The 25,000-nt window shown below is 41.5% G+C and overlaps 2 protein-coding genes across 2 annotated transcripts in view; one reads left to right on the forward strand and one right to left on the reverse strand.

The window, feature by feature from the left end:
- Positions 1-8,755: 8,755 nt before the first annotated feature.
- Positions 8,756-10,344, reverse strand: LOC135516561 (inner nuclear membrane protein Man1-like). The gene has a single exon (XM_064940911.1). It carries the CDS (start codon positions 10,316-10,318, stop codon positions 8,756-8,758), a length of 1,563 nt encoding a protein of 520 aa, XP_064796983.1. The 5' UTR covers positions 10,319-10,344.
- Positions 10,345-12,490: 2,146 nt separating this feature from the next.
- Positions 12,491-25,000, forward strand: part of LOC135515262 (wnt inhibitory factor 1-like) — a 50,158-nt gene continuing 37,648 nt past the window's right edge. Inside the window, exons 1-2 of the mRNA XM_064938959.1 lie at positions 12,491-12,771; positions 12,995-13,134. Of these exons, the coding sequence (XP_064795031.1) occupies positions 12,624-12,771; positions 12,995-13,134 (288 nt within the window). The 5' untranslated portion in view covers positions 12,491-12,623. The remainder of the gene's footprint in view (positions 12,772-12,994; positions 13,135-25,000) is intronic.

The following is a 25,000-nucleotide window of genomic DNA, read 5'->3' on the forward strand; positions in this document are numbered from 1 at the left end:
CCTGCTGCACCTACTAACAGAGCAGTAAGTGTGTTTGGGGTGTGTGTGTGTCCTAGACAGGGGAAATCACTGGTCACTCTGTACTTCCTGCTCTGCTCCTCATCTGCATCTCAAATGTACATTTTACAAACATTTGAGTCATTTAACAGACGCTCTTATCCAGAGAGACTTACAGTAGGGAGTCATTTAGCTGATTCTCTTATCCAGAGACTTATAGTAGTGAGTCATTTAGCTGATTCTCTTATCCAGAGAGACTTACAGTAGTGAGTCATTTAGCTGATTCTCTTATCCAGAGAGACTTACAGTAGGGAGTCATTTAGCTGATTCTCTTATCCAGAGAGACTTACAGTAGGGAGTCATTTAGCTGATTCTCTTATCCAGAGAGACTTACAGTAGGGAGTCATTTAGCAGACTCTCTTATCCAGAGAGACTTACAGTAGTGAGTCATTTAGCAGACTCTCTTATCCAGAGAGACTTACAGTAGTGAGTCATTTAGCTGATTCTCTTATCCAGAGAGACTTACAGTAGGGTCATTTAGCTGATTCTCTTATCCAGAGAGACTTACAGGAGCAATTAGGGTTAAGTGACTAGCTCAAGGGCACCGACAGATTTTTCCACATAGTTGGCTTGGAGATTCGAACCAGCAACCTTTCGCTTACTGGCCCAATGCTCTTAACCGCTAGGCTCCCTGCCGCCAGCACCCGATTCCCCCCTGGCCTGCCCCAGTCTCCTCTCCCCCCCGGCCTGCCCCAGTCTCCTCTCACCCCCGGCCTGCCCCAGTCTCCTCTCCCCCCCCCAGGCCCAGTCTCTGCAGTGACCTCACACCACCACTCTCTGTCTCAGACACCGTCCATTATTCAACACTTCCTCACTTGCCCTCCCCACATGAAATGCTTCCTATACAGAGAGTCGGTAGTGAACGGTTTAATTATAATGAATGAAAACCCAGAGGCACGAATTTGTCTAAAATACACAATGGTTGGGGTTACATATGCATGTACTGAGAAACTAACTGCACTGTAAAATGCTGCTGAAAGGGTCATTGAATATTTCATGTGTTTTGTGGCTTTGACGGCACTCACTGGTGCAGTTGGGAGGTAGCATAAGGGTGTAGCTGCAGTGTCCAGACAGCCATAGGCATCTTACCTGCTGATTTGGCTAATGCTAGTCATTTGCTTAGGTCTATAGGTTTAATAGCTCACAGTAAATACTACAGTATCTGTATTAAAAGGCTTTAAATCGAGTCATTTCTATGAGCATACTCTGAAACACACACAGTGGGGTTGAACGGGCTAGTAGGCCGATAGTTAGCTACGGAAGCCAACGGATGGAGGTTGCTGTCCATGCTGACATGCTAAAATGTCTGCTGTGCCGTCCATAAAGAAGAAGTGTCCCTCTATGTAGAATGGTGATGTAGGACTTCCCGTCTCTGAAGGTGTGAATGGCTAAAGGGGGGGGGGGTGGTGACGACACAACAGCCCGCTTCTTTACACACTAAATGAGTCCTGTGAAATCATTGTTTTTGAGGCATAAACTTTTAGGTTCCCTGCAGCGATTTTCTGCTAAGAGGCAAATAACTGATTTTGATGTCAGACAACAAGTGACTCTGTGCAGAATACAAAAATATATATTTTTTTATTTTACCTTTATTTTACTAGTCAAGTCAGTTAAGATCAAATTCTTATTTTCAATGACGGGTTAGGAACAGTGGGTTAACTGCCTTGTTCAGGGGCAGAACGACAGATTTTTTACCTTGTCAGCTAGGGGATTTGAACTTGCAACCTTTCGGTTACTAGTCCAATGCTCTAACCACTAGGCTACCCTGCCTCCACTCTAACCACTAGGCTACCCTGCCGCCCCTCCACTCTAACCACTAGGCTACACTGCCGCCCCACTACTGTATGTAGTGTTAACTATGGGAAATCATTTCTGCAGAGTGTATGTTTTACATATCTTCTTATTGTTTCCTCGCTGAATTAAAAAATGTACCAATTTCAAAATATGTGAGTAGCAATTCAAAACTTCTGTTAAGATTATTTTCACATTACAATGTCCATTGCACAAGGCGAAAACTTCAGGCCATCCTATGTATAGAGCAGTATCTAGACAGTCAGTCACTAATAATCCTATCTAGACAGTCAGTCACTAATAATCCTATCTAGACAGTCAGTCACTAATAATCCTATCTAGACAGTCAGTCACTAATAATCCTATCTAGACAGTCAGTCACTAATAATCCTATCTAGACAGTCAGTCACTAATAATCCTATCTAGACAGTCAGTCACTAATAATCCTATCTAGAGAGTCAGTCACTAATAATCCTATGTATAGAGCAGTATCTAGACAGTCAGTCACTAATAATCCTATGTATAGAGCAGTAGCTAGACAGTCAGTCACTAATAATCCTATGTATAAAGCAGTAGAGACAGTCAGTCACTAATAATCCTATGTATAAAGCAGTATCTAGACAGTCAGTCACTAATAATCCTATCTAGACAGTCAGTCACTAATAATCCTATCTAGACAGTCAGTCACTAATAATCCTATGTATAAAGCAGTATCTAGACAGTCAGTCACTAATAATCCTATGTATAAAGCAGTAGAGACAGTCATTCACTAATAATCCTATGTATAAAGCAGTATCTAGACAGTCAGTCACTAATAATCCTATCTAGACAGTCAGTCACTAATAATCCTATGTATAAAGCAGTAGAGACAGTCAGTCACTAATAATCCTATGTATAAAGCAGTATCTAGACAGTCAGTCACTAATAATCCTATGTATAAAGCAGTATCTAGACAGTCAGTCACTAATAATCCTATGTATAAAGCAGTATCTAGACAGTCAGTCACTAATAATCCTATGTATAATTAAAGCAGTACCTAGACAGTCAGTCACTAATAATTCTATGTATAAAGCAGTAGAGACAGTCAGTCACTAATAATCCTATGTATAAAGCAGTAGAGACAGTCAGTCACTAATAATCCTATGTATAAAGCAGTATCTAGACCACATATGTCAGAGTCAAGGCCCGCGGGCCACATCCGGCCCGCGAGAAGGTTTTTTACGGCCCCTGGGATGATCTTGATTTATTATTAGAACCGGCCCGCAGACCGCAGCAAGCCGGCAGCCCGCAGATCTTTTACACGCACCAATACTACATTTCCCACAATGCAACGGTGACGCACCGAGCAGTAGGCTGCTTCATTTCAATATTTATTGGCACAGCAGTCGTCAGCATCACAGTAAAATTAACTTTCAGATACCCATCAAAAATGGCAAAACGGAAGGTGGACACTGAGAACCGGGGGTTTCAAACAAGGTGGGAGTCGGAGTATATGTTCACGGAGGTAGCTGGAAAACCTGTGTGTCTTCTGTGTGGAGAAAGTGTGGCGGTACTGAAAGAGTATAATCTGAGACGACATTATGAAACGAAACACGCGGACAAAAACAAGAATATGGACATGGAACAAAGGCTACAAAAGGCAGAGGAATTAAAACGAGGCCTCAAATCTCGACAGGCTCTGTTCAAAAAAGCCAAATCACAAGGCCAGGCTGCTGTCAAGGCCAGTTTTTTGCACTTTATTTTATTGTATTTCAATCCAATTATATTTTAAAAATATTTCAGTTGAGTGGATGATAGAAAATTGCTATTATTGTTTTTTTCTTTGAAGTAAATTTAGCCCACTTTTGCTAAAATAGAAAATATAGGCTACTGATGGTGCCTTGAATACCGGTTTCTTTCATTTAATGTTCATGTTATGGGGATTTTTATATAAAGGAAATTTGTCTTTTGTGTCTGTTGAAAATTAAAGATTACTGACAGAGCCATAAGAAAATATTGCTTTATTTATCTGATCATATTGGAATATATTTGTTAGGTTTTCAGTAGGTTCAATTAGGTTCACTAGACTATATGCGTCATTTAAAAAATTTTCAATGAACATTCGAACAGTCCGGCCCTCGGCTTGTAGCTAAATTTTTTATTTGGCCCTCCGTCCATTTGACTTTGACACCCCTGATCTAGACAGTCAGTCACTAATAATCCTATGTATAAAGCAGTAGAGACAGTCAGTCACTAATAATCATATGTATAGAGCAGTATCTAGACAGTCAGTCACTAAAAATCCTATGTATAAAGCAGTATCTAGACAGTCAGTCACTAATAATCCTATGTATAAAGCAGTATCTAGACAGTCAGTCACTAATAATCCTATCTAGACAGTCAGTCACTAATAATCCTATGTATAGAGCAGTATCTAGACAGTCAGTCACTTATAATCCTATCTAGACAGTCAGTCACTAATAATCCTATGTATAGAGCAGTATCTAGACAGTCAGTCACTAATAATCCTATCTAGACAGTCAGTCACTAATAATCCTATGTATAAAGCAGTATCTAGACAGTCAGTCACTTATAATCCTATCTAGACAGTCAGTCACTAATAATCCTATGTATAAAGCAGTATCTAGACAGTCAGTCACTAATAATCCTGTGTATAAAGCAGTAGAGACAGTCAGTCACTAATAATCCTATGTATAAAGCAGTATCTAGACAGTCAGTCACTAATAATCCTATGTATAAAGCAGTATCTAGACAGTCAGTCACTAATAATCCTATCTAGACAGTCAGTCACTAATAATCCTATGTATAAAGCAGTAGAGACAGTCAGTCACTAATAATCCTATGTATAAAGCAGTATCTAGACAGTCAGTCACTAATAATCCTATCTAGACAGTCAGTCACTAATAATCCTATGTATAAAGCAGTAGAGACAGTCAGTCACTAATAATCCTATGTATAAAGCAGTATCTAGACAGTCAGTCACTAATAATCCTATCTAGACAGTCAGTCACTAATAATCCTATGTATAAAGCAGTAGAGACAGTCAGTCACTAATAATCCTATGTATAAAGCAGTATCTAGACAGTCAGTCACTAATAATCCTATGTATAAAGCAGTAGAGACAGTCAGTCACTAATAATCATATGTATAGAGCAGTATCTAGACAGTCAGACACTAATAATCCTATGTATAAAGCAGTATCTAGACAGTCCGTCACTAATAATCCTATGTATAAAGCAGTATCTAGACAGTCAGTCACTAATAATCCTATCTAGATAGTCAGTCACTAATAATCCTATGTATAGAGCAGTATCTAGACAGTCAGTCACTTATAATCCTATCTAGACAGTCAGTCACTAATAATCCTATGTATAGAGCAGTATCTAGACAGTCAGTCACTAATAATCCTATCTAGACAGTCAGTCACTAATAATCCTATGTATAAAGCAGTATCTAGACAGTCAGTCACTTATAATCCTATCTAGACAGTCAGTCACTAATAATCCTATGTATAAAGCAGTATCTAGACAGTCAGTCACTAATAATCCTATGTATAAAGCAGTAGAGACAGTCAGTCACTAATAATCCTATGTATAAAGCAGTATCTAGACAGTCAGTCACTAATAATCCTATGTATAAAGCAGTATCTAGACAGTCAGTCACTAATAATCCTATCTAGACAGTCAGTCACTAATAATCCTATGTATAAAGCAGTAGAGACAGTCAGTCACTAATAATCCTATGTATAAAGCAGTATCTAGACAGTCAGTCACTAATAATCCTATCTAGACAGTCAGTCACTAATAATCCTATGTATAAAGCAGTAGAGACAGTCAGTCACTAATAATCCTATGTATAAAGCAGTATCTAGACAGTCAGTCACTAATAATCCTATCTAGACAGTCAGTCACTAATAATCCTATGTATAAAGCAGTATCTAGACAGTCAGTCACTAATAATCCTATGTATAAAGCAGTATCTAGACAGTCAGTCACTAATAATCCTATCTAGACAGTCAGTCACTAATAATCCTATGTATAGAGCAGTATCTAGACAGTCAGTCACTTATAATCCTATCTAGACAGTCAGTCACTAATAATCCTATGTATAGAGCAGTATCTAGACAGTCAGTCACTAATAATCCTATCTAGACAGTCAGTCACTAATAATCCTATGTATAAAGCAGTATCTAGACAGTCAGTCACTTATAATCCTATCTAGACAGTCAGTCACTAATAATCCTATGTATAAAGCAGTATCTAGACAGTCAGTCACTAATAATCCTGTGTATAAAGCAGTAGAGACAGTCAGTCACTAATAATCCTATGTATAAAGCAGTATCTAGACAGTCAGTCACTAATAATCCTATGTATAAAGCAGTATCTAGACAGTCAGTCACTAATAATCCTATCTAGACAGTCAGTCACTAATAATCCTATGTATAAAGCAGTAGAGACAGTCAGTCACTAATAATCCTATGTATAAAGCAGTATCTAGACAGTCAGTCACTAATAATCCTATCTAGACAGTCAGTCACTAATAATCCTATGTATAAAGCAGTAGAGACAGTCAGTCACTAATAATCCTATGTATAAAGCAGTATCTAGACAGTCAGTCACTAATAATCCTATCTAGACAGTCAGTCACTAATAATCCTATGTATAAAGCAGTAGAGACAGTCAGTCACTAATAATCCTATGTATAAAGCAGTATCTAGACAGTCAGTCACTAATAATCCTATGTATAAAGCAGTAGAGACAGTCAGTCACTAATAATCATATGTATAGAGCAGTATCTAGACAGTCAGACACTAATAATCCTATGTATAAAGCAGTATCTAGACAGTCCGTCACTAATAATCCTATGTATAAAGCAGTATCTAGACAGTCAGTCACTAATAATCCTATCTAGATAGTCAGTCACTAATAATCCTATGTATAGAGCAGTATCTAGACAGTCAGTCACTTATAATCCTATCTAGACAGTCAGTCACTAATAATCCTATGTATAGAGCAGTATCTAGACAGTCAGTCACTAATAATCCTATCTAGACAGTCAGTCACTAATAATCCTATGTATAAAGCAGTATCTAGACAGTCAGTCACTTATAATCCTATCTAGACAGTCAGTCACTAATAATCCTATGTATAAAGCAGTATCTAGACAGTCAGTCACTAATAATCCTATGTATAAAGCAGTAGAGACAGTCAGTCACTAATAATCCTATGTATAAAGCAGTATCTAGACAGTCAGTCACTAATAATCCTATGTATAAAGCAGTATCTAGACAGTCAGTCACTAATAATCCTATCTAGACAGTCAGTCACTAATAATCCTATGTATAAAGCAGTAGAGACAGTCAGTCACTAATAATCCTATGTATAAAGCAGTATCTAGACAGTCAGTCACTAATAATCCTATCTAGACAGTCAGTCACTAATAATCCTATGTATAAAGCAGTAGAGACAGTCAGTCACTAATAATCCTATGTATAAAGCAGTATCTAGACAGTCAGTCACTAATAATCCTATCTAGACAGTCAGTCACTAATAATCCTATGTATAAAGCAGTATCTAGACAGTCAGTCACTAATAATCCTATGTATAAAGCAGTATCTAGACAGTCAGTCACTAATAATCCTATGTATAATTAAAGCAGTATCTAGACAGTCAGTCACTAATAATCCTATGTATAAAGCAGTAGAGACAGTCAGTCACTAATAATCCTATGTATAAAGCAGTAGAGACAGTCAGTCACTAATAATCCTATGTATAAAGCAGTAGAGACAGTCAGTCACTAATAATCCTATGTATAAAGCAGTATCTAGACAGTCAGTCACTAATAATCCTATGTATAAAGCAGTAGAGACAGTCAGTCACTAATAATCATATGTATAGAGCAGTATCTAGACAGTCAGTCACTAATAATCCTATGTATAAAGCAGTATCTAGACAGTCAGTCACTAATAATACTATGTATAAAGCAGTATCTAGACAGTCAGTCACTAATAATCCTATCTAGACAGTCAGTCACTAATAATCCTATGTATAGAGCAGTATCTAGACAGTCAGTCACTTATAATCCTATCTAGACAGTCAGTCACTAATAATCCTATGTATAAAGCAGTATCTAGACAGTCAGTCACTAATAATCCTATGTATAAAGCAGTAGAGACAGTCAGTCACTAATAATCCTATGTATAAAGCAGTATCTAGACAGTCAGTCACTAATAATCCTATCTAGACAGTCAGTCACTAATAATCCTATGTATAAAGCAGTAGAGACAGTCAGTCACTAATAATCCTATGTATAAAGCAGTATCTAGACAGTCAGTCACTAATAATCCTATCTAGACAGTCAGTCACTAATAATCCTATGTATAGAGCAGTATCTAGACAGTCAGTCACTAATAATCCTATGTATAGAGCAGTATCTAGACAGTCAGTCACTAATAATCCTATCTAGACAGTCAGTCACTAATAATCCTATGTATAAAGCAGTATCTAGACAGTCAGTCACATAATCCTATCTAGACAGTCAGTCACTAATAATCCTATGTATAAAGCAGTATCTAGACAGTCAGTCACTAATAATCCTATGTATAAAGCAGTAGAGACAGTCAGTCACTAATAATCCTATGTATAAAGCAGTATCTAGACAGTCAGTCACTAATAATCCTATCTAGACAGTCAGTCACTAATAATCCCATCTAGACAGTCAGTCACTAATATTACAAAATACCTGGGCTGGTTATCAAACAGTTTTAAATATTGATATTATACTGCAATTTGGAAGCAAACTGAAGCTTTAAATAATGCTACAATTGAACAGTAAACCTCACTACAAAATGATGGATTGGATTGAGAGACAAAACACTACTAGCTCGCTATGTTTAGGAAGTTACAGTTTACTCGGCTGGATACTTACCGACAACATCGACCTCAGAGGCTCCAGACCCCCTCATCCGGAGATACATGAGGCCGAGCAGGAGGAAGAACAGGCAGGCGGCCATGAGCAGGAACATGGACAGGTAGTGGGCACTGAACCCCCAACCACCGGTGGACGACCCCACCTCCTCCCGCTTGAATTGCTGGAGCAGCTCATCCTCCGGTACCGTGTGCTTCTGCTTGAGACTCGACTGGCTGTAGGCATGGTTGGGACCGCTATGATTTGAATGGTTGGGTCGGTAAGTAGCGGATAGACTGTTGTAGTTGGAGAATCGCGGTCTCAGGCCGATGCTGAATCGGCTGCTGCTGCTACTTGTGGCGCCATCCCCGCTGTCGATGTGGTTTTTGTTGTAGGCGGAGGACGGGGAATTGTTGCCGCTGCTTTCCCCGGGGCTGCCGCGGTCGCTCTCCCCCATCACAGCCGACACGTAGATGGTCCCCCTGGGGTAATGGCGTCGCAGCAAGCTCCCGCTCAGGGACGATTCGCCGGGGCCTCGTTCCTTTCCCTCTTCCTCTTCTTCTTCCTCCTCCTCCTCCCCCCGGCCTCCCATCATGTCTAGTCGACTCCTACTAGCGCCAGGCGTGTCGTTTAGCCTGATTGCCATGCCGCCAGTCGTTTCCTGTCCGCTCTCTGCCCCCCTGACACTTCTGCAGGGAGACGGCTTGGAGGAGTGACTCCGTCTGGAGTAGTGTTGCTGTAAGCGCCGGTCTCGTTGACGGTCCTGCCCAGATATTATCCCCCCTTCTTCCTCTTCCTCCGAATCTGAGTAATCACCGACTTTCTTACTACTGGCGTTCAGTGAGTAAGACGTCCTGTTCCCATTCAGAGACCGACTGTCTCTCTCAGTCTCCCCTTGAAAATCGTCGTCTTCTTCGGGCTCTTCGTCGTAACCCTTCACTTCCGCGGCCCGCGAGACCTCGAGGCTCGATTTTCCCCGGTCCACCCAACCGAGAGAACCGGGTCCGCTTCTCCTCCCCTCCAGCAGCCCGACGGGAGAAGAGTTGTTACTGCTGGTACTCACAGCGACTCCCAGGCTCTTCCGAGTGGCGGTAGCAGCTCCCGTTGTAGGCCTGATCTGTTGTTGATACGCGGAACCTCGGTCTCTCCTACCGCTGTGGTTCGCTCCTCGTTTTTTCTTCGGGTCATCTACGTCCGATTCGTCCGAACTAAAACCCAATACGAACTTCCCCGCTCCACCAGTTCGCTTTTCGTTCAGGACCGGTCGACCACCGGGGCTCCGGGGCGTGACGTCACGACTAGCTGGCCTGGCTCCGCATCCCGAAGCTCCCGCCGCCGCCGCTGTGTAGTTGCCGTTACCACCGCTACTACTGTTGTTGTTGATACTGCTGCTGTTTCGGTTTTTCCCCGCTCTGGTTCCTCCTTTCTGTTGTTGTTCCTCACGTAGTTTCTTTAGTTTTTTCAAATAAACCGGTCTCGTATTCTCGGAGACCGGGCCTGGAGTGAATCCAAAGCTCTTTAACTCAGAGAAAAGCTCATCGTCTGTTAGCTGCGCCGTCGCCATCTTTACTCGGAGGGGGGAAAAAACCTCAAAGCTGCAACGGAAGTGACGAACTAATAGTAAAAAATAAAACCGTATCCGGAGTCAGTCAGCTGTCTACAGGCAGGGGGCAGACGTCTCAATGACCTGCTATAAGAACAGTCACTTATAAATAGTAGGTTATATCTAGTGTCTGACAGAGTTGTAAAATGCGTCGTTTTATAAACACATTGTTTTATGTGAATTTTGATTTTGGAGGTTTACCTTGTATTGGAGGCTAAATGTTGATCCAATCAAATACATGGTTGGTGATTTTCCGCATCTCGCTACTGTAGATTCGATGTTTGTTTAGTCACGTACTCAGGGTCGCAGATGTAGTTTCAGTGTACAGCGAAATACTTAAGCGCCGAGCTCCAACGGTGCATAATTCCTGTAATAGTCTACAGGAATCTATAGCCTATTATTTATTGTGTATTGTGAGTACTGTAGACTGTTTTTGCATAAACCACCTTACGATATGGTAAAAGGCCTAGTACATTTTTATTTATTTTTTATTTCAAATTTTATTTAACCAGGTAGGCTAGCTGAGAACAAGTTCTCATTTACAACTGCGACCTGGCCAAGAATAAAGCAAAGCAGTGCGACACAAACAACAACACAGAGTTACACATGGAATAAACAAACATACAGTCAATAGTACAGTAGAAAAAGTCTATATATAATATGTGCATACATACTGTATGAGACTGTCTTGTCACCTTACATACTGTAGGCATGTCCTGTCACCTTACATACTGTAGGCATGTCCTGTCGCCTTACATACTGTAGGCATGTCCTGTCACCTTACATACTGTAGGCATGTCCTGTCGCCTTACATACTGTAGGCATGTCCTGTCACCTTACATACTGTAGGCATGTCCTGTCATCTTACATACTGTAGGCATGTCCTGTCACCTTACATACTGTAGGCATGTCCTGTCACCTTACATACTGTTGGCATGTCCTGTCACCTTACATACTGTAGGCATGTCCTGTCACCTTACATACTGTAGGCATGTCCTGTCGCCTTACATACTGTAGGCATGTCCTGTCACCTTACATACTGTTGGCATGTCCTGTCACCTTTATACCAGATGAAAGTGTGGTTATGTGTGGAATTGGGTTGTAGGAAAGGCAGTCTACATTTATTGTAAGTTCACAAATAATAATTTCATGATTAATACAGGTTATAGGTCTACTGGTTTGAAACATTCTATTGTAGGAGTTTTTTTATGGAAAAAAATTATATATATATATATATATTTTAATGTAACCTTCATTTAACTAGGAAAGTAATTAATTAATGAAAAATATGATAAAAAAAGAATGAAAAAAAAACAACATTTTATACTCAGTGTAGCCTATGGCATTTACATACTGGAGGCATGTGATATCCGTAATCTAGTGATATTGATTTGAAATATTTAATAATGAATAACACAAATTGTCATTGACAAAACTCTGTTGGAATGCAATAAAATAACACGTCTGGCATTTCTGCATTTCCCGACCGTTTCCACTCTTATACCTCAGTATTACCACCCTGTAGAATATGGGCACCAGGTGACATACCACAATCTGAAGTGTTTATCTTGGAGAGTTTATGGGCCTTATAAGACAAAGACCACACAGGGAGATGATTTGTCTTGAAGCACCCCCGTCCCCCGTCCCCCGTCCCTCCACCCTTTTCCTCTTCCTATTTTGGAGGCTTGAATTGAGTCAATGCAACAAACACATTTTTGTTTTATGAGAATAGGTCCGCTAGCTACATCATGCAATTCTCATCACCGTGTGAATGTTTTGTGGGCTATAATTTATAATGATTGTTATGTTTGTTGTTTTTTTACTGGGATTCGTCAGAAAAACGGATGTGTGGGTAAAAATTAAATGCAAAAATTAAATCAGGGAAAGATTAGACCCCTACTCAGACCAATAAATAAGTATTTATAGTGCCAGTTGTTTGTCAACATGTTACTCTATTTACTTCCTACCGCATTAATCAATAGACAGGCATAGCCTTACTAAATGTGCACTAACTCTCTACTTCCCATGTCCCACTGCGCCACCGTGTGGCCACATACCCTCCCTGCAGCGCCCGCTGTGTACAAGTAGCTTGCGACGTAGCGCAGGCGTCTCACTGTCAATGAAAGAGGCTCACACACCGCATACCAGACTTGAGTACAGTGGCCAACCCAGCATACACAGACACACAATTGAACTACGAGGAGAGCCGAACGGAGATACATTTACAATTTAAAGGGTTAGATTTGAGAGGCTTTTGCAACTCAGGATGGCTACCGAGACAGCCTCTGTTCTTCTGTCCCCCATCAAAACGTGCTTTCTTCTACTTTTGGGTGGTTTGATGTGCAAAGCTGCGCAGGAGCAGCAGGGAAGTTTGTACATGTGGATTGATGCCAACCAAGCCAGAATCCTAATTGGTAAGTAGCGTTTATTTTTCAATTAATCCAATGTTACAGTGTCACTTGAATTAGCTTATTAAATAGAAAATATGTATTATAACTTTAAAGGTTAAAGGGATGAGTTACATACACTGTGACCCCTATTATATTGGACTGAGTTAAACTTTGTAGACACCCCCATGCGCTTTCGCGTGTGTTTTTAAATGCTCTTGTTGAAATGTTAGTGTGTGTTATTGTACAGGTTTTGAGGAGGATATCTTGATCGTGTCAGAGGGAAAGATGGCTCCATTCACAACGGACTTCAGAAAGGCCCAGCAGAGGATGCCTGCGATACCTGTCAATATCCAGAACGTCAACTTCACCTGGCAAGCTACTGAACAGGTAGGAGACGGTGATAGAGTCACATTAGTCTATAGGCCTACTTTCATTTGAAAAGAGGAAAATGTGTGTATTTGATTCCATCTATTGTAATACTTTTAGTGGTCATCGATAGGCTTTATCAAAGGCTATTGATCTGAGAACATGCGCGTAATTGTAGCCAGTGCGCAATGCGGTGACTAGTGTGCAATTCTATATGGCGATAAGGCTGCAATTCATTTTGTTTTTAGAAAACAATGATAAAGGTTGTTTTTCTTATTATTTTGAATCGATAGGTTAATAGCCAATGTTTAGTATGCATTGATTAACCACATTATGCATTTAAAAAACGAACTTCAAATGAAGAATGTCTTTGAAATGATTGTCTCGGTAAAGATCAATAAACTAGACAAGAGCCACTGACTATCCCCCACACTTAAAACCTTCATTCAAAAACTAGTCCACATTTCTTCTGAACTATTGTTTCTCACGCTTTCCCTACATCAAAGGCCCAATTCTGATCAAACAACCTCGCAATTTTGAGGTTTAAAGAGAAGCCTATGCGCGCGGTAGCAGTAGATGATTGATTTTAAAAGAGATTCAGCTTGAGCTCTCTGACCAGTTTCCTTTTTTAAATATTGTAATTCCCATCTCTTGCGGTATTTTACATGTCGGTGTCGTGGACCTGCCGCCACGGATCAAAGCGCCGGGGCGCCGCCAGGCCGCATCTAGGACATGTGCAAAACATCTGCTCCATCTGCGCTTTTGAAAACATTGGTCAAATTCTCAGACGCGTGCCAGGCCCATCCCGCGTTCTTTATTGGAACAGAGAAGGAGAAGAAGGTTCCATTTGGAATCGCTTTTTTGCAATGAGGTGTGCTTGTTCATAAACGTTGTTATGAGAACAGCTCTGGCAATAACAGTCAGTGTAGTGGCAAAATTATATTATTTATCTACATACAAAACAATGCCTTTCAAACAAGTCTTCTCTCTCCTATCAGTGATCTGGTAACCTGCTGTTGAGACCACTGGACAATAGACGTTTATGTATAACTCACATAACACGGTTATAAACTATTGATGGTAATCATGTAATGAGGATGCAAATGTACCCTCTTTTATGTTCAAAGACATTGAGCGTCATGAAGACTTCACAAGGAGCCTAGGCTATATATATATCTATTTATTTATTCATTCATTTATTTATTTACAGTACCAGTCAAAAGTGTGGGACACACCTACTCATTCAAGGGTTTTTCTTGATGTTTTACTATTTTCTACATTGTAGAATAATAGTGAAGACATCAAAACTATGAAATAAGTTACCCAAAAAGTTTTAAATCAATATATGTTATATTTAAGATTCTACAAAGTAGCCACTCTTTGCCTTGATGTCAGCTTTGCACTCTTCGCATTCTCTCAACCAGCTTCACCTGGAATGCTTTTCCAACAGTTTTGAAGGAGTTCCCACATATACTGAGTACTTCACTATGTGGTCCAACTCATTCCAAACCATCTCAATTGAGTTGAGGTCGGGTGATTGTGGAGGCCAGGTCATCTGATGCAGTACTCCATCACTCTCCTTCTTGGTCAAAAAGCCCTTACACAACCTGGAGTTGTTTTGGGTCATTGTCCTGTTGAAAAACAAATGATAGTCCCAGCGCAAACCAGATGGGATGGCGTATCACTGCAGAATGCTGTGATGGCCTTGCTGGTTAAGTGTGCCTTGAATTCTAAATAGATCAGACAATGTCACCAGCAAAGCACCCCCAACCCATCACACCTCCTCCTCCATGCTTCACGGTGGGAACCACACATGCAGAGATCATCTGTTCATCGACTCTGCGTCTCACAAAGATACGGCGGTTGGAACCAAAAATCTCAAATTTGGACTCACCAGACCAAAGGACATATTTCCATGTCTAAAGTCCATTGCTTGTGTTTCTTGGCCCAACCAACTCTCTTCTTCTTATTGGTGTCCTTTAGTAGTGTTGTTTTTGTTTTTTTTTAAATTTGACCATGAAGGCCTGATTCACACAGTCTCCTCTGAACAGTTGATGTTGAGATGTGTCTGTTACTTGAACTCTGTGAAGCATTTATTTTGGCTGCAATTTCTGAGGCTGGTAACTCTAATGAACTTACCCTCAGCAGCGGAGGTAACTCTGGGTTTCCCTTTCCTGTGGCGGTCCTCATGAGAGCCAGATTCATCGTAGTGCTTGATGGTTTTTGTGACTGCACTTGAAGAAACATTCCAAATTTTTGAATTCTTCCAGATTGACTGACCTTCATGTCTTAAAGTAATGATGGACTTTCGTTTCTCTTTGCTTATTTGAGCTATTTTTGCCATAATATGGACTTGGTCTTTTACCAAATAGGGCTATCTTCTACCTTGTCACAACACAACTGATTGGCTCAAACGCATTAAGAAGGAAAAAAATTCCACAAATCAACTTTTAAGAAGGCACACCTGTTAATTAAAATAATTCCAGGTGAGTGAAGCTGGTTGAGAGAGTGCCAAGAGTGTGCAAAGCTGTCATCAAGGCAAAGGGTGGCTACTTTGAAGAATATAAAATATATTTTGATTTGTTTAACACTATTTTTGGTTACTTCATGATTCCATATGTGTTATTTCATAGTTTTGATGTCTTCGCTATTATTCTACAATGGTAAAAAAAAAGAAAGAAAAACCCTTGAATGAGTAGGTGTGTCCAAACGTTTGACTGGTACTGTATATATATATACACATATATACATATACATATACACATATACATATATATATACACATATACATATACATATATATACATATATATACACATATATATACATATATACATATATACATATATATACACATATATATATATACATATTTACATATGTGTACATATATACATATATGTATATATATACATATATACATATATATATACATATATACATATATATACATATACATACATATATATACATATACATACATATACATATATATACATATATATACATATATATATACATATACATATATATATATACCTGGGCCCCCCCAGATAGCATATGATCCAGTGGAGGGTGCAGATGGGAGGACGGCTCATAATAATGGCTGGAATTGAGCCTAAATGAATCAGGAATGAGCACGGACAGCTATACCATAAAGGACCCCTGTTTATGTCCTCTTTACATGTAGTGCAACAAGGCCACTCCTGGTCTGGAAAGTTCTCTACTTTTTGATAGATTTAAACAAACAATATTGAAATCACCATTGTCACAACCATAAACTGTCAAATCCATCTGCCTTATAGAATATGAATTTTGGATATAAAATATGTTACATTTAATTATGTTTTAGGTTCATAAAACAAACTGATGGGAAAACTAAATTGCTACTGTGTATACCACTTGAGTAAAGAAAACTCACTTTTTGTTGACTCCGTAAAACATTAACTCTTCCAGAATGTTGTCTAACGTCCGGGTGGGAACTGTTTTGGTCCACCAGACACTCACTGACAGACACACTCACTACCAGACACCTGTGGATCACCCTCAAATCAAAATCAAATCAAATGTTATTTGTCACGTGTGCCTAATACAACAGGTGTAGGTAGCCGATGCGAAATGGCTAACTAGTTAGCGGTGGTGCGTGCTAGTAGCGTTTCAATCGGTGACGTCACTCGCTCTGAGACCTGGAAGTAGTAGTTCCCCCTTTGCTCTGCAAGGGCCGCGGCTTTTGTGGAGCGATGGGTAACGATGCTTTGAGGGTGACTGTTGTTGATGTGTGCAGAGCTTCCCTGGTTCGCGCCCGGGTATGGGCGAGGGGACAGTCTAAAGTTATACTGTTACATGTAGGTAGACCTTCCAGTGAGAATGCTTACTGATGAGCCCTTAATAACCAACAGGTGTAGGTAGACCTTACAGTGAACATGTTTACTGATGAGCCCTTAATAACCAACAGGTGTAGGTAGACCTTACAGTGAGAATGCTGACTGATGAGCCCTTAATAACCAACAGGTGTAGGTAGACCTTACAGTGAAAATGTTTACTGAGGAGCCCTTAATAACCAACAGGTGTAGGTAGACCTTACAGTGAAAATGCTGACTGATGAGCTCTTAACCAACAGGTGTAGGTAGACCTTACAGTGAAAATGCTGACTGATGAGCCCTTAACCAACAGGTGTAGGTAGACCTTACAGTGAACATGCTGACTGATGAGCCCTTAATAACCAACAGGTGGAGGTAGACCTTACAGTGAAAATGCTTACTGATGAGCCCTTAATAACCAACAGGTGGAGGTAGACCTTACAGTGAAAATGCTTACTGATGAGCCCTTAATAACCAACAGGTGGAGGTAGACCTTACAGTGAAAATGCTTACTGATGAGCTCTTAACCAACAGGTGGAGGTAGACCTTACAGTGAAAATGTTTACTGATGAGCCCTTAATAACCAACAGGTGGAGGTAGACCTTACAGTGAACATGTTTACTGATGAGCCCTTAATAACCAACAGGTGTAGGTAGACCTTACAGTGAAAATGCTTACTGATGAGCCCTTAATAACCAACAGGTGGAGGTAGACCTTCCAGTGAAAATGTTTACTGATGAGCCCTTAATAACCAACAGGTGGAGGTAGACCTTACAGTGAAAATGTTTACTGATGAGCTCTTAATAACCAACAGGTGGAGGTAGACCTTACAGTGAAAATGTTTACTGATGAGCTCTTAACCAACGAAAAAATGAACATAAGAACACGTTTGTTTAAGAGCCCATAAAACAGCAGCCATCTTTTATTTAAGGCAGGGGACCCACAAGCTCTGTGGGCCCATGCTAATGTCATCGATGTCTATTTTTTTTATTTTTTTTAAATTAATAAATAATTTTGACAGTAACCCTAAAAAAAAAATCATTCATCAACCGTTTTAATTTCCATATGTACTAGGAAGCTAAGTGTATGTTTCTTGGGCTTCAGGAATGTGACTGAAACAGTGAAAAGAAAACAGTATAAAGGGGATATCAGTGAACAAACGCCGTGATTGAAGCTACGAAGACGCCAGTGCAGTGAGTGAAGCTTACTCAGGTGTTCAAAAGCCCATATCAGACCGAGAGCCTAACCCCTCTTAGGCAAGCCTAGTTCTTCTACGAGTTTTAGTTTAGAAAACGATCTGTCTTCGGCTGCGACAGGTATGAAAAAAACTAAACAGAAAACATCTTGGTTGTCGAAGCAACATCAGGGCAACTGGGCGGAAGGGAGTTGAAATACAGCAGTTCTGTAACGTCGTTAATTGAGACTCTCATTCTCCTTAATTGCTGGTCTCAACACATTATGGAAACACATGAACCGTATAGGAAGCTCTGGGGACAGGTCATGTGGATACTGAATAAGACAATAAATTGGCAGATGCACACAGATAATCATCTTTAGCAGACGACAGTTCTTGAGGGACTGAACCACCAAAAAAAACAAAAAAAAAAACGATTTGGTTCATATCGATGAACCGATGTTTGAGTTGTGTGGTTGCAATATCAACAGTCCCTTATCTCTGGTACATCTTGGCATGCATCATTCAAGACTAAGTTTTAAATTGTGTACAGCCCAATGGACCTATAATGCACAATGTTCTCTGGAAAGACTGTCTGGAGTGGCAATACTCAGTATAGAAAACAGTCGGGCCCGCAACCTAGACCTATTTAATTATCTGTTATTTTACCAGGTAAGTTGACGGAAGGTTGCAAGTTCGAATCCCTGAGCTAACAAGGTAAAAATCTGTCGTTCTGCCCCTGAAAAAGGCAGTTAACCCACTGTTCCTAGGCCATCATTGAAACAAAGAATTTGTTTTTAACTGTTAAAAAAAAGGTAAAATAAATTAACACTGCATAATGAAACAATCCATAGTGAGCTAGTGTTTTGAGGGTGGGACTGACTTCGGCATTAATAGACTAGTTTTACTCACAACTTTCTCCCCAAGCTGGGAGAGAGCGCGAGGACGGCTCATGTCATGCAGGTTCAGGTAGCCTATACAGGACAGTTGTATACCTCACGGGGTCCATAGAAACTGGCTTACGACAGCAGACTCTGTGGCCGGTAGATTGTTTTTACCAGACAGATTGTTTTTTTTGCCATAGTGTGTACAAAACATTATAAACATCTTCCTAGTATTGAGTTTTGCAACCCTTGTTTTCAGAACAGCCTCAATTCATCGGGGTATGGGTCTCTACAAGGTGTAGAAAGCCTTCCACAGGGTCTCTACAAGGTGTAGAAAGCCTTCCACGGGGTCTCTACAAGGTGTAGAAAGCCTTCCACAGGGTCTCTACAAGGTGTAGAAAGCCTTCCACAGGGTCTCTACAAGGTGTAGAAAGCCTTCCACAGGGTCTCTACAAGGTGTAGAAAGCCTTCCACAGGGTCTCTACAAGGTGTAGAAAGCCTTCCACAGGGTCTCTACAAGGTGTAGAAAGCCTTCCACAGGGTCTCTACAAGGTGTAGAAAGCCTTCCACAGGGTCTCTACAAGGTGTAGAAAGCCTTCCACAGGGTCTCTACAAGGTGTAGAAAGCCTTCCACAGGGTCTCTACAAGGTGTAGAAAGCCTTCCACAGGGTCTCTACAAGGTGTAGAAAGCCTTCCACAGGGTCTCTACAAGGTGTAGAAAGCCTTCCACAGGGTCTCTACAAGGTGTAGAAAGCCTTCCACAGGGTCTCTACAAGGTGTAGAAAGCGTTCCACAGGGGTGCTGGTCCATGTTGGCTCCAATGCTTCCCCAGGGATGCTGGTCCCATGTTGACTCCAATGCTTCCCCAGGGATGCTGGTCCCATGTTGACTCCAATGCTTCCCCAGGGATGCTGGTCCCATGTTGACTCCAATGCTTCCTCAGGGATGCTGGTCCCATGTTGACTCCAATGCTTCCCCAGGGATGCTGGTCCCATGTTGACTCCAATGCTTCCCCAGGGATGCTGGCCCATGTTGACTCCAATGCTTCCCCAGGGATGCTGGCCCATGTTGACTCCAATGCTTCCCCAGGGATGCTGGTCCCATGTTGACTCCAATGCTTCCCCAGGGATGCTGGCCCATGTTGACTCCAATGCTTCCCCAGGGATGCTGGTCCCATGTTGACCCCAATGCTTCCCCAGGGATGCTGGTCCCATGTTGACTCCAATGCTTCCCCAGGGATGCTGGCCCATGTTGACTCCAGTGCTTCCCACAGTTGTGTCAAGTTGGCTGGATGTCCTTTGGGTGGTGGGCCATTCTTGATACACACAGGAAACTGTTGAGAGGGAAAACCCCAGCAGTGTACCATACCCTGTTAAAAGGCACTTCAAACTTTTTTCTTGGGGTATAATTAATTAATTATTATTTGAGAAAATATAGAATTTTGGCCTTTAATACTATAGCCTATAGAAATGCATTTGGACACATAATTATAAATAAAATAAATCATAAGGAATAAGGTTTTGAAGTGTCTGTCCTATAACTAGGAGATATAATAAAGCTCAGGAAGTATATACAGTATATCTATTTTTGTTGGCACGAAACTACCTCCATACTGCCATACATTTTTGAAACCGTTACCAGGTTCCTTCAGACGAGTCACTTGTGAACACCATCGTGTTCGTGAGAGTCTCATCTTTCCATAAAGTGGTCATATTAGTTTTGTAGGCCAAACCGTTCTGACGCTACAGACGGTTTGTGAGAAGACTGATTTTGGGGACGTCTCCTGTCTGATGAACAGGCGCTCGAGCTTTGCCACCTTTCACCGCGGATGCGGAAGTGCGACATAGGCGTATGCGGTGGATTGAGACGTATCAAATGCAACAACAACAACAAAAAACAGATATCTCTATTTTTAAATTGATGGGATTTTTTTTTTTTTTGTATTATTGTTAATTAGATCGACACACGGCTGCGTCAATCGACTGTCAAGTATTAAGGGACGGGCCGTTACCGTGGTAACAGCACTCTGTGTCAGCGTCAGATGAGAAGCTCCGTGTCTCTTCACGAGCAGCAGAGAGTTGCAGCAAACTCTAAACTAATATTGAAAAACAACCTAGCATGTGAACAAAAACGATGGAACTAGCCAAGAAACACCAGGGGCCTGAAAGATCTGATAGACTGGTTGTTTCTATTGGGGATTTTCAAATAAATCATTTTCCCGATTTTACTAATGTTTGTTTTAAACTTTTTATATTTTTTATATGTCTGTTTTGAGTAACGGTTGTCAACTCAGTCACGGATGGAGTTAATATTTGTGTTACCCGGGAAAAATATTTGAGTCTACTGCACTATGCCACTGCAGAGTGACAAATCATTTCTGAATCATGACAATTATAATCTTGAAAGGATTTAAAGGCACCAGTATTGTCCTCTGAAAACACAAATAAACCATCATCGTTTGGATTGTGGAATTTCCCCTACAGCCATAGAAGATAGGAAACACTGTCTGTCCATAATGACACGCTATTCCCTATATAGTGCACTACTTTTGACCAGAGCAAGGAATAGGGTGCCATTTGGGACACAGTCCTTGTGTTGAGAGAGCATTGTTCCTCTGCCACATGAAGGGGCTGTCTCTGTAAGGTGGAATCCCAGGGGCCACGCGCTACATTGTTATTAGGTCACAGAGGCATGACCTCACCGCTCCCTGGGTGGGAGGCCCCTGGACCATGGTGCCATTCCTTCTTCTAGAAAGATCACCCTCTTCTCCTCCTCGTCGCCTTCTCATCCTCCTCGTCACCTTCTCCTCCTCTTTACCCTCTTCTCCTCTTCTCCTCCTCTTTACCATCTCCTTCTCCACTTCACCTTCTCCTCCTCTTCACCCTCTTCTCCTCCTCTCTACCCTCTTCTCCTCCTCTCTACCCTCTTCTCCTCCTCTTCTCTTCTTCACCCTCTTCTCCTCTTCTTCACCCTCTTCTCCTCTTTACCCTCTTCTCCTGTCTACCCTCTTCTCCTCCTCTTCTCTTCTTCACCCTCTTCACCCTCTTCTCCTCTTCTTCACCCTCTTCTCCTCTTTACCCTCTTCTCCTCTCTACCCTCTTCTCCTCCTCTCTACCCTCTTCTCCTCCTCTTCTCTTCTTCACCCTCTTCTCCTCTTCTTCACCCTCTTCTCCTCCTCTTCTCCTCATCTCTACCCTCTTCTCCTCCTCTTCTCCCTCTTTTCCTCTTTTCCTCCTCTTCTTCACCCTCTTCTCCTCCTCTTTACCCTCTTCTCCTCCTCTTTACCCTCTTCTCCTCCTCTTTACCCTCTTCTCCTCCTCCACTTCACCCTCTTCTCCTCTTCTTTACCCTCTTCTCCTCCTCTTCACCCTCTTCTCCTCTTCTTTACCCTCTTCTCCTCCTCTTTACCCTCTTCTCCTCCTCTTTACCCTCTTCTCCTCCTCCACTTCACCCTCTTCTCCTCTTCAGGCTCTTCTCCCCCTTCTTTTAAATTCTTATTGTTTCTTCTCAATTATTGCCTTCTTCATCATCTTCTTTGTCTTCTTCATCTTCTTCTTCAGATTGAGCTAGTGGTTTGTGAGGAGGTGTTCATGGATGGGAGAATTCTCTTATCAGTAAAAACAAGGAATCCACATTCAGAAACACCTATTGTGGGAGACTGCAACAAGTGTGTTGACATCCATAAACTGTAAACTTATTTTAGTCAAAGTAATGACCAATTTCTCTTCCTGATGAGATCATCTCTGGTGACAGCAAATTACAGAGAACGGCTGAGAGCGGAACGGACCAGAGCTTTCAGCTCCACACACACACACTCACACTCACACAAAACATACAGAGATCGTAATCCGGTAATGGCATGTTGAGTCGGCAAATGAGAGAGGGAAGGAGCGAGAGGGAAGGAGAGAGAGAGCGAGAGGGAAGGAGAGAGAGAGCGAGAGGGAAGGAGAGAGAGCGAGAGAGAAGGAGAGAGAGAGAGGGAAGGAGAGAGAGAGGAGGAGAGCGAGAGGGAAGGAGAGAGAGAGGGAAGGAGAGAGAGAGGGGAGGAGGAGAGCGAGAGGGAAGGAGAGAGAGAGAGGAGGAGAGCGAGAGGGAAGGAGAGAGAGGAGGAGAGCAAGAGTGAAGGAGAGAGAGCGGGAAGGAGAGAGAGGTATAGAGAGAGGAGGAGAGCGAGAAGGAAGGAGAGAGAGAGAGGGAAAGAGAGAGAGGGAAAGAGAGAGTGGGATAGAGAGAGAGGGATAGAGAGAGATAGAGAGGGAGAGGGATAGAGAGATAGGGAAGAGAGAGAGATAGAGAGGGATAGAGAGAGAGGGATAGAGAGATAGGGGAGAGAGGAGAGAGAGGGATAGAAAGAGAGAAGTGAGCGAGAGGGATAGAGAGAGAGAGAGAGAGATACAGAAAGAGGGCCCTTCTCTTTCCTGGATTCTGTTACCCCCTGTACTTCAAAGGCAGCCGGCGAAGCTTAGGAACAAAAGCCTGGGGCCTGAAAGGCTGCATGGTGGAGTGTTATCTGTGTTGGTTATTACCATTCAGCTGCAGGATTAGCCTCCTCTTCCTCTGCCCGCCTTGTGTACCTTTCCCTTCATCAAACGCTTTGACACTGGGAAGCATTCACTGCAGAGAGGGAACATCGCAGTCTCCCCTTTCCTCTCTCCCTCTTTCATCTCTCTGTTCTGGGATCTCTCTCTCTTCCCCCCTCCCTGTGTGTGTTCTGTCATGCCTCCCCCAATCACTTGACCAGAGAGACAGAGAGACCACATGTCATTTAGAGAGACCACATGTCATTTCGAGAGAGAGACCACATGTCATTTAGAGAGAGAAAGACCACATGTCATTTAGAGAGAGAGACCACATGTCATTTAGAGAGAGAGACCACATGTCATTTAGAGAGAGAGACCACATGTCAATTAGAGAGAGAGACCACTTGTCATTTAGAGAGAGAGACCACATGTCATTTAGAGAGAGAGAGACCACATGTCATTTAGAGAGAGAGAGACCACATGTCATTTAGAGAGAGAGAGACCACATGTCATTTAGAGAGAGAGAGACCACATGTCATTTAGAGAGAGAGAGACCACATGTCATTTAGAGAGAGAGAGACCACATATCATTTAGAGAGAGAGAGACCACATGTCATTTAGAGAGAGAGAGACCACATGTCATTTAGAGAGAGAGAGAGAGAGACCACATGTCATTTAGAGAGAGAGAGACCACATGTCATTTAGAGAGAGAGAGACCACATGTCATTTAGAGAGAGAGACCACATGTCATTTAGAGAGAGAGAGACCACATGTCATTTAGAGAGAGAGACCACATGTCAATTAGAGAGAGAGACCACTTGTCATTTAGAGAGAGAGACCACATGTCATTTAGAGAGAGAGACCACATGTCATTTAGAGAGAGAGAGACCACATGTCATTTAGAGAGAGAGAGACCACATGTCATTTAGAGAGAGAGAGACCACATGTCATTTAGAGAGAGAGAGACCACATATCATTTAGAGAGAGAGAGACCACATGTCATTTAGAGAGAGAGAGACCACATGTCATTTAGAGAGAGAGAGAGAGAGACCACATGTCATTTAGAGAGAGAGAGACCACATGTCATTTAGAGAGAGAGAGACCACATGCCATTTAGAGAGAGAGACCACATGTCATTTAGAGAGAGAGAGACCACATGTCATTTAGAGAGAGAGAGACCACATGTCATTTAGAGAGAGAGAGACCACATGTCATTTAGAGAGAGAGACCACATGTCATTTAGAGAGAGATACCACATGTCATTTAGAGAGAGAGACCACATGTCATTTAGAGAGAGATACCACATGTCATTTAGAGAGAGAGATCACATGTCATTTAGAGAGAGAGATCACATGTCATTTAGAGAGAGAGACCACATGTCATTTAGAGAGGGAGATCACATGTCATTTAGATAGAGACCACATGTCATTTAGAGAGAGATACCACATG

This window comes from Oncorhynchus masou, chromosome 27 (genome assembly GCF_036934945.1).
Source record: "Oncorhynchus masou masou isolate Uvic2021 chromosome 27, UVic_Omas_1.1, whole genome shotgun sequence".
Classification (NCBI taxonomy): Eukaryota; Metazoa; Chordata; class Actinopteri; order Salmoniformes; family Salmonidae; genus Oncorhynchus; species Oncorhynchus masou.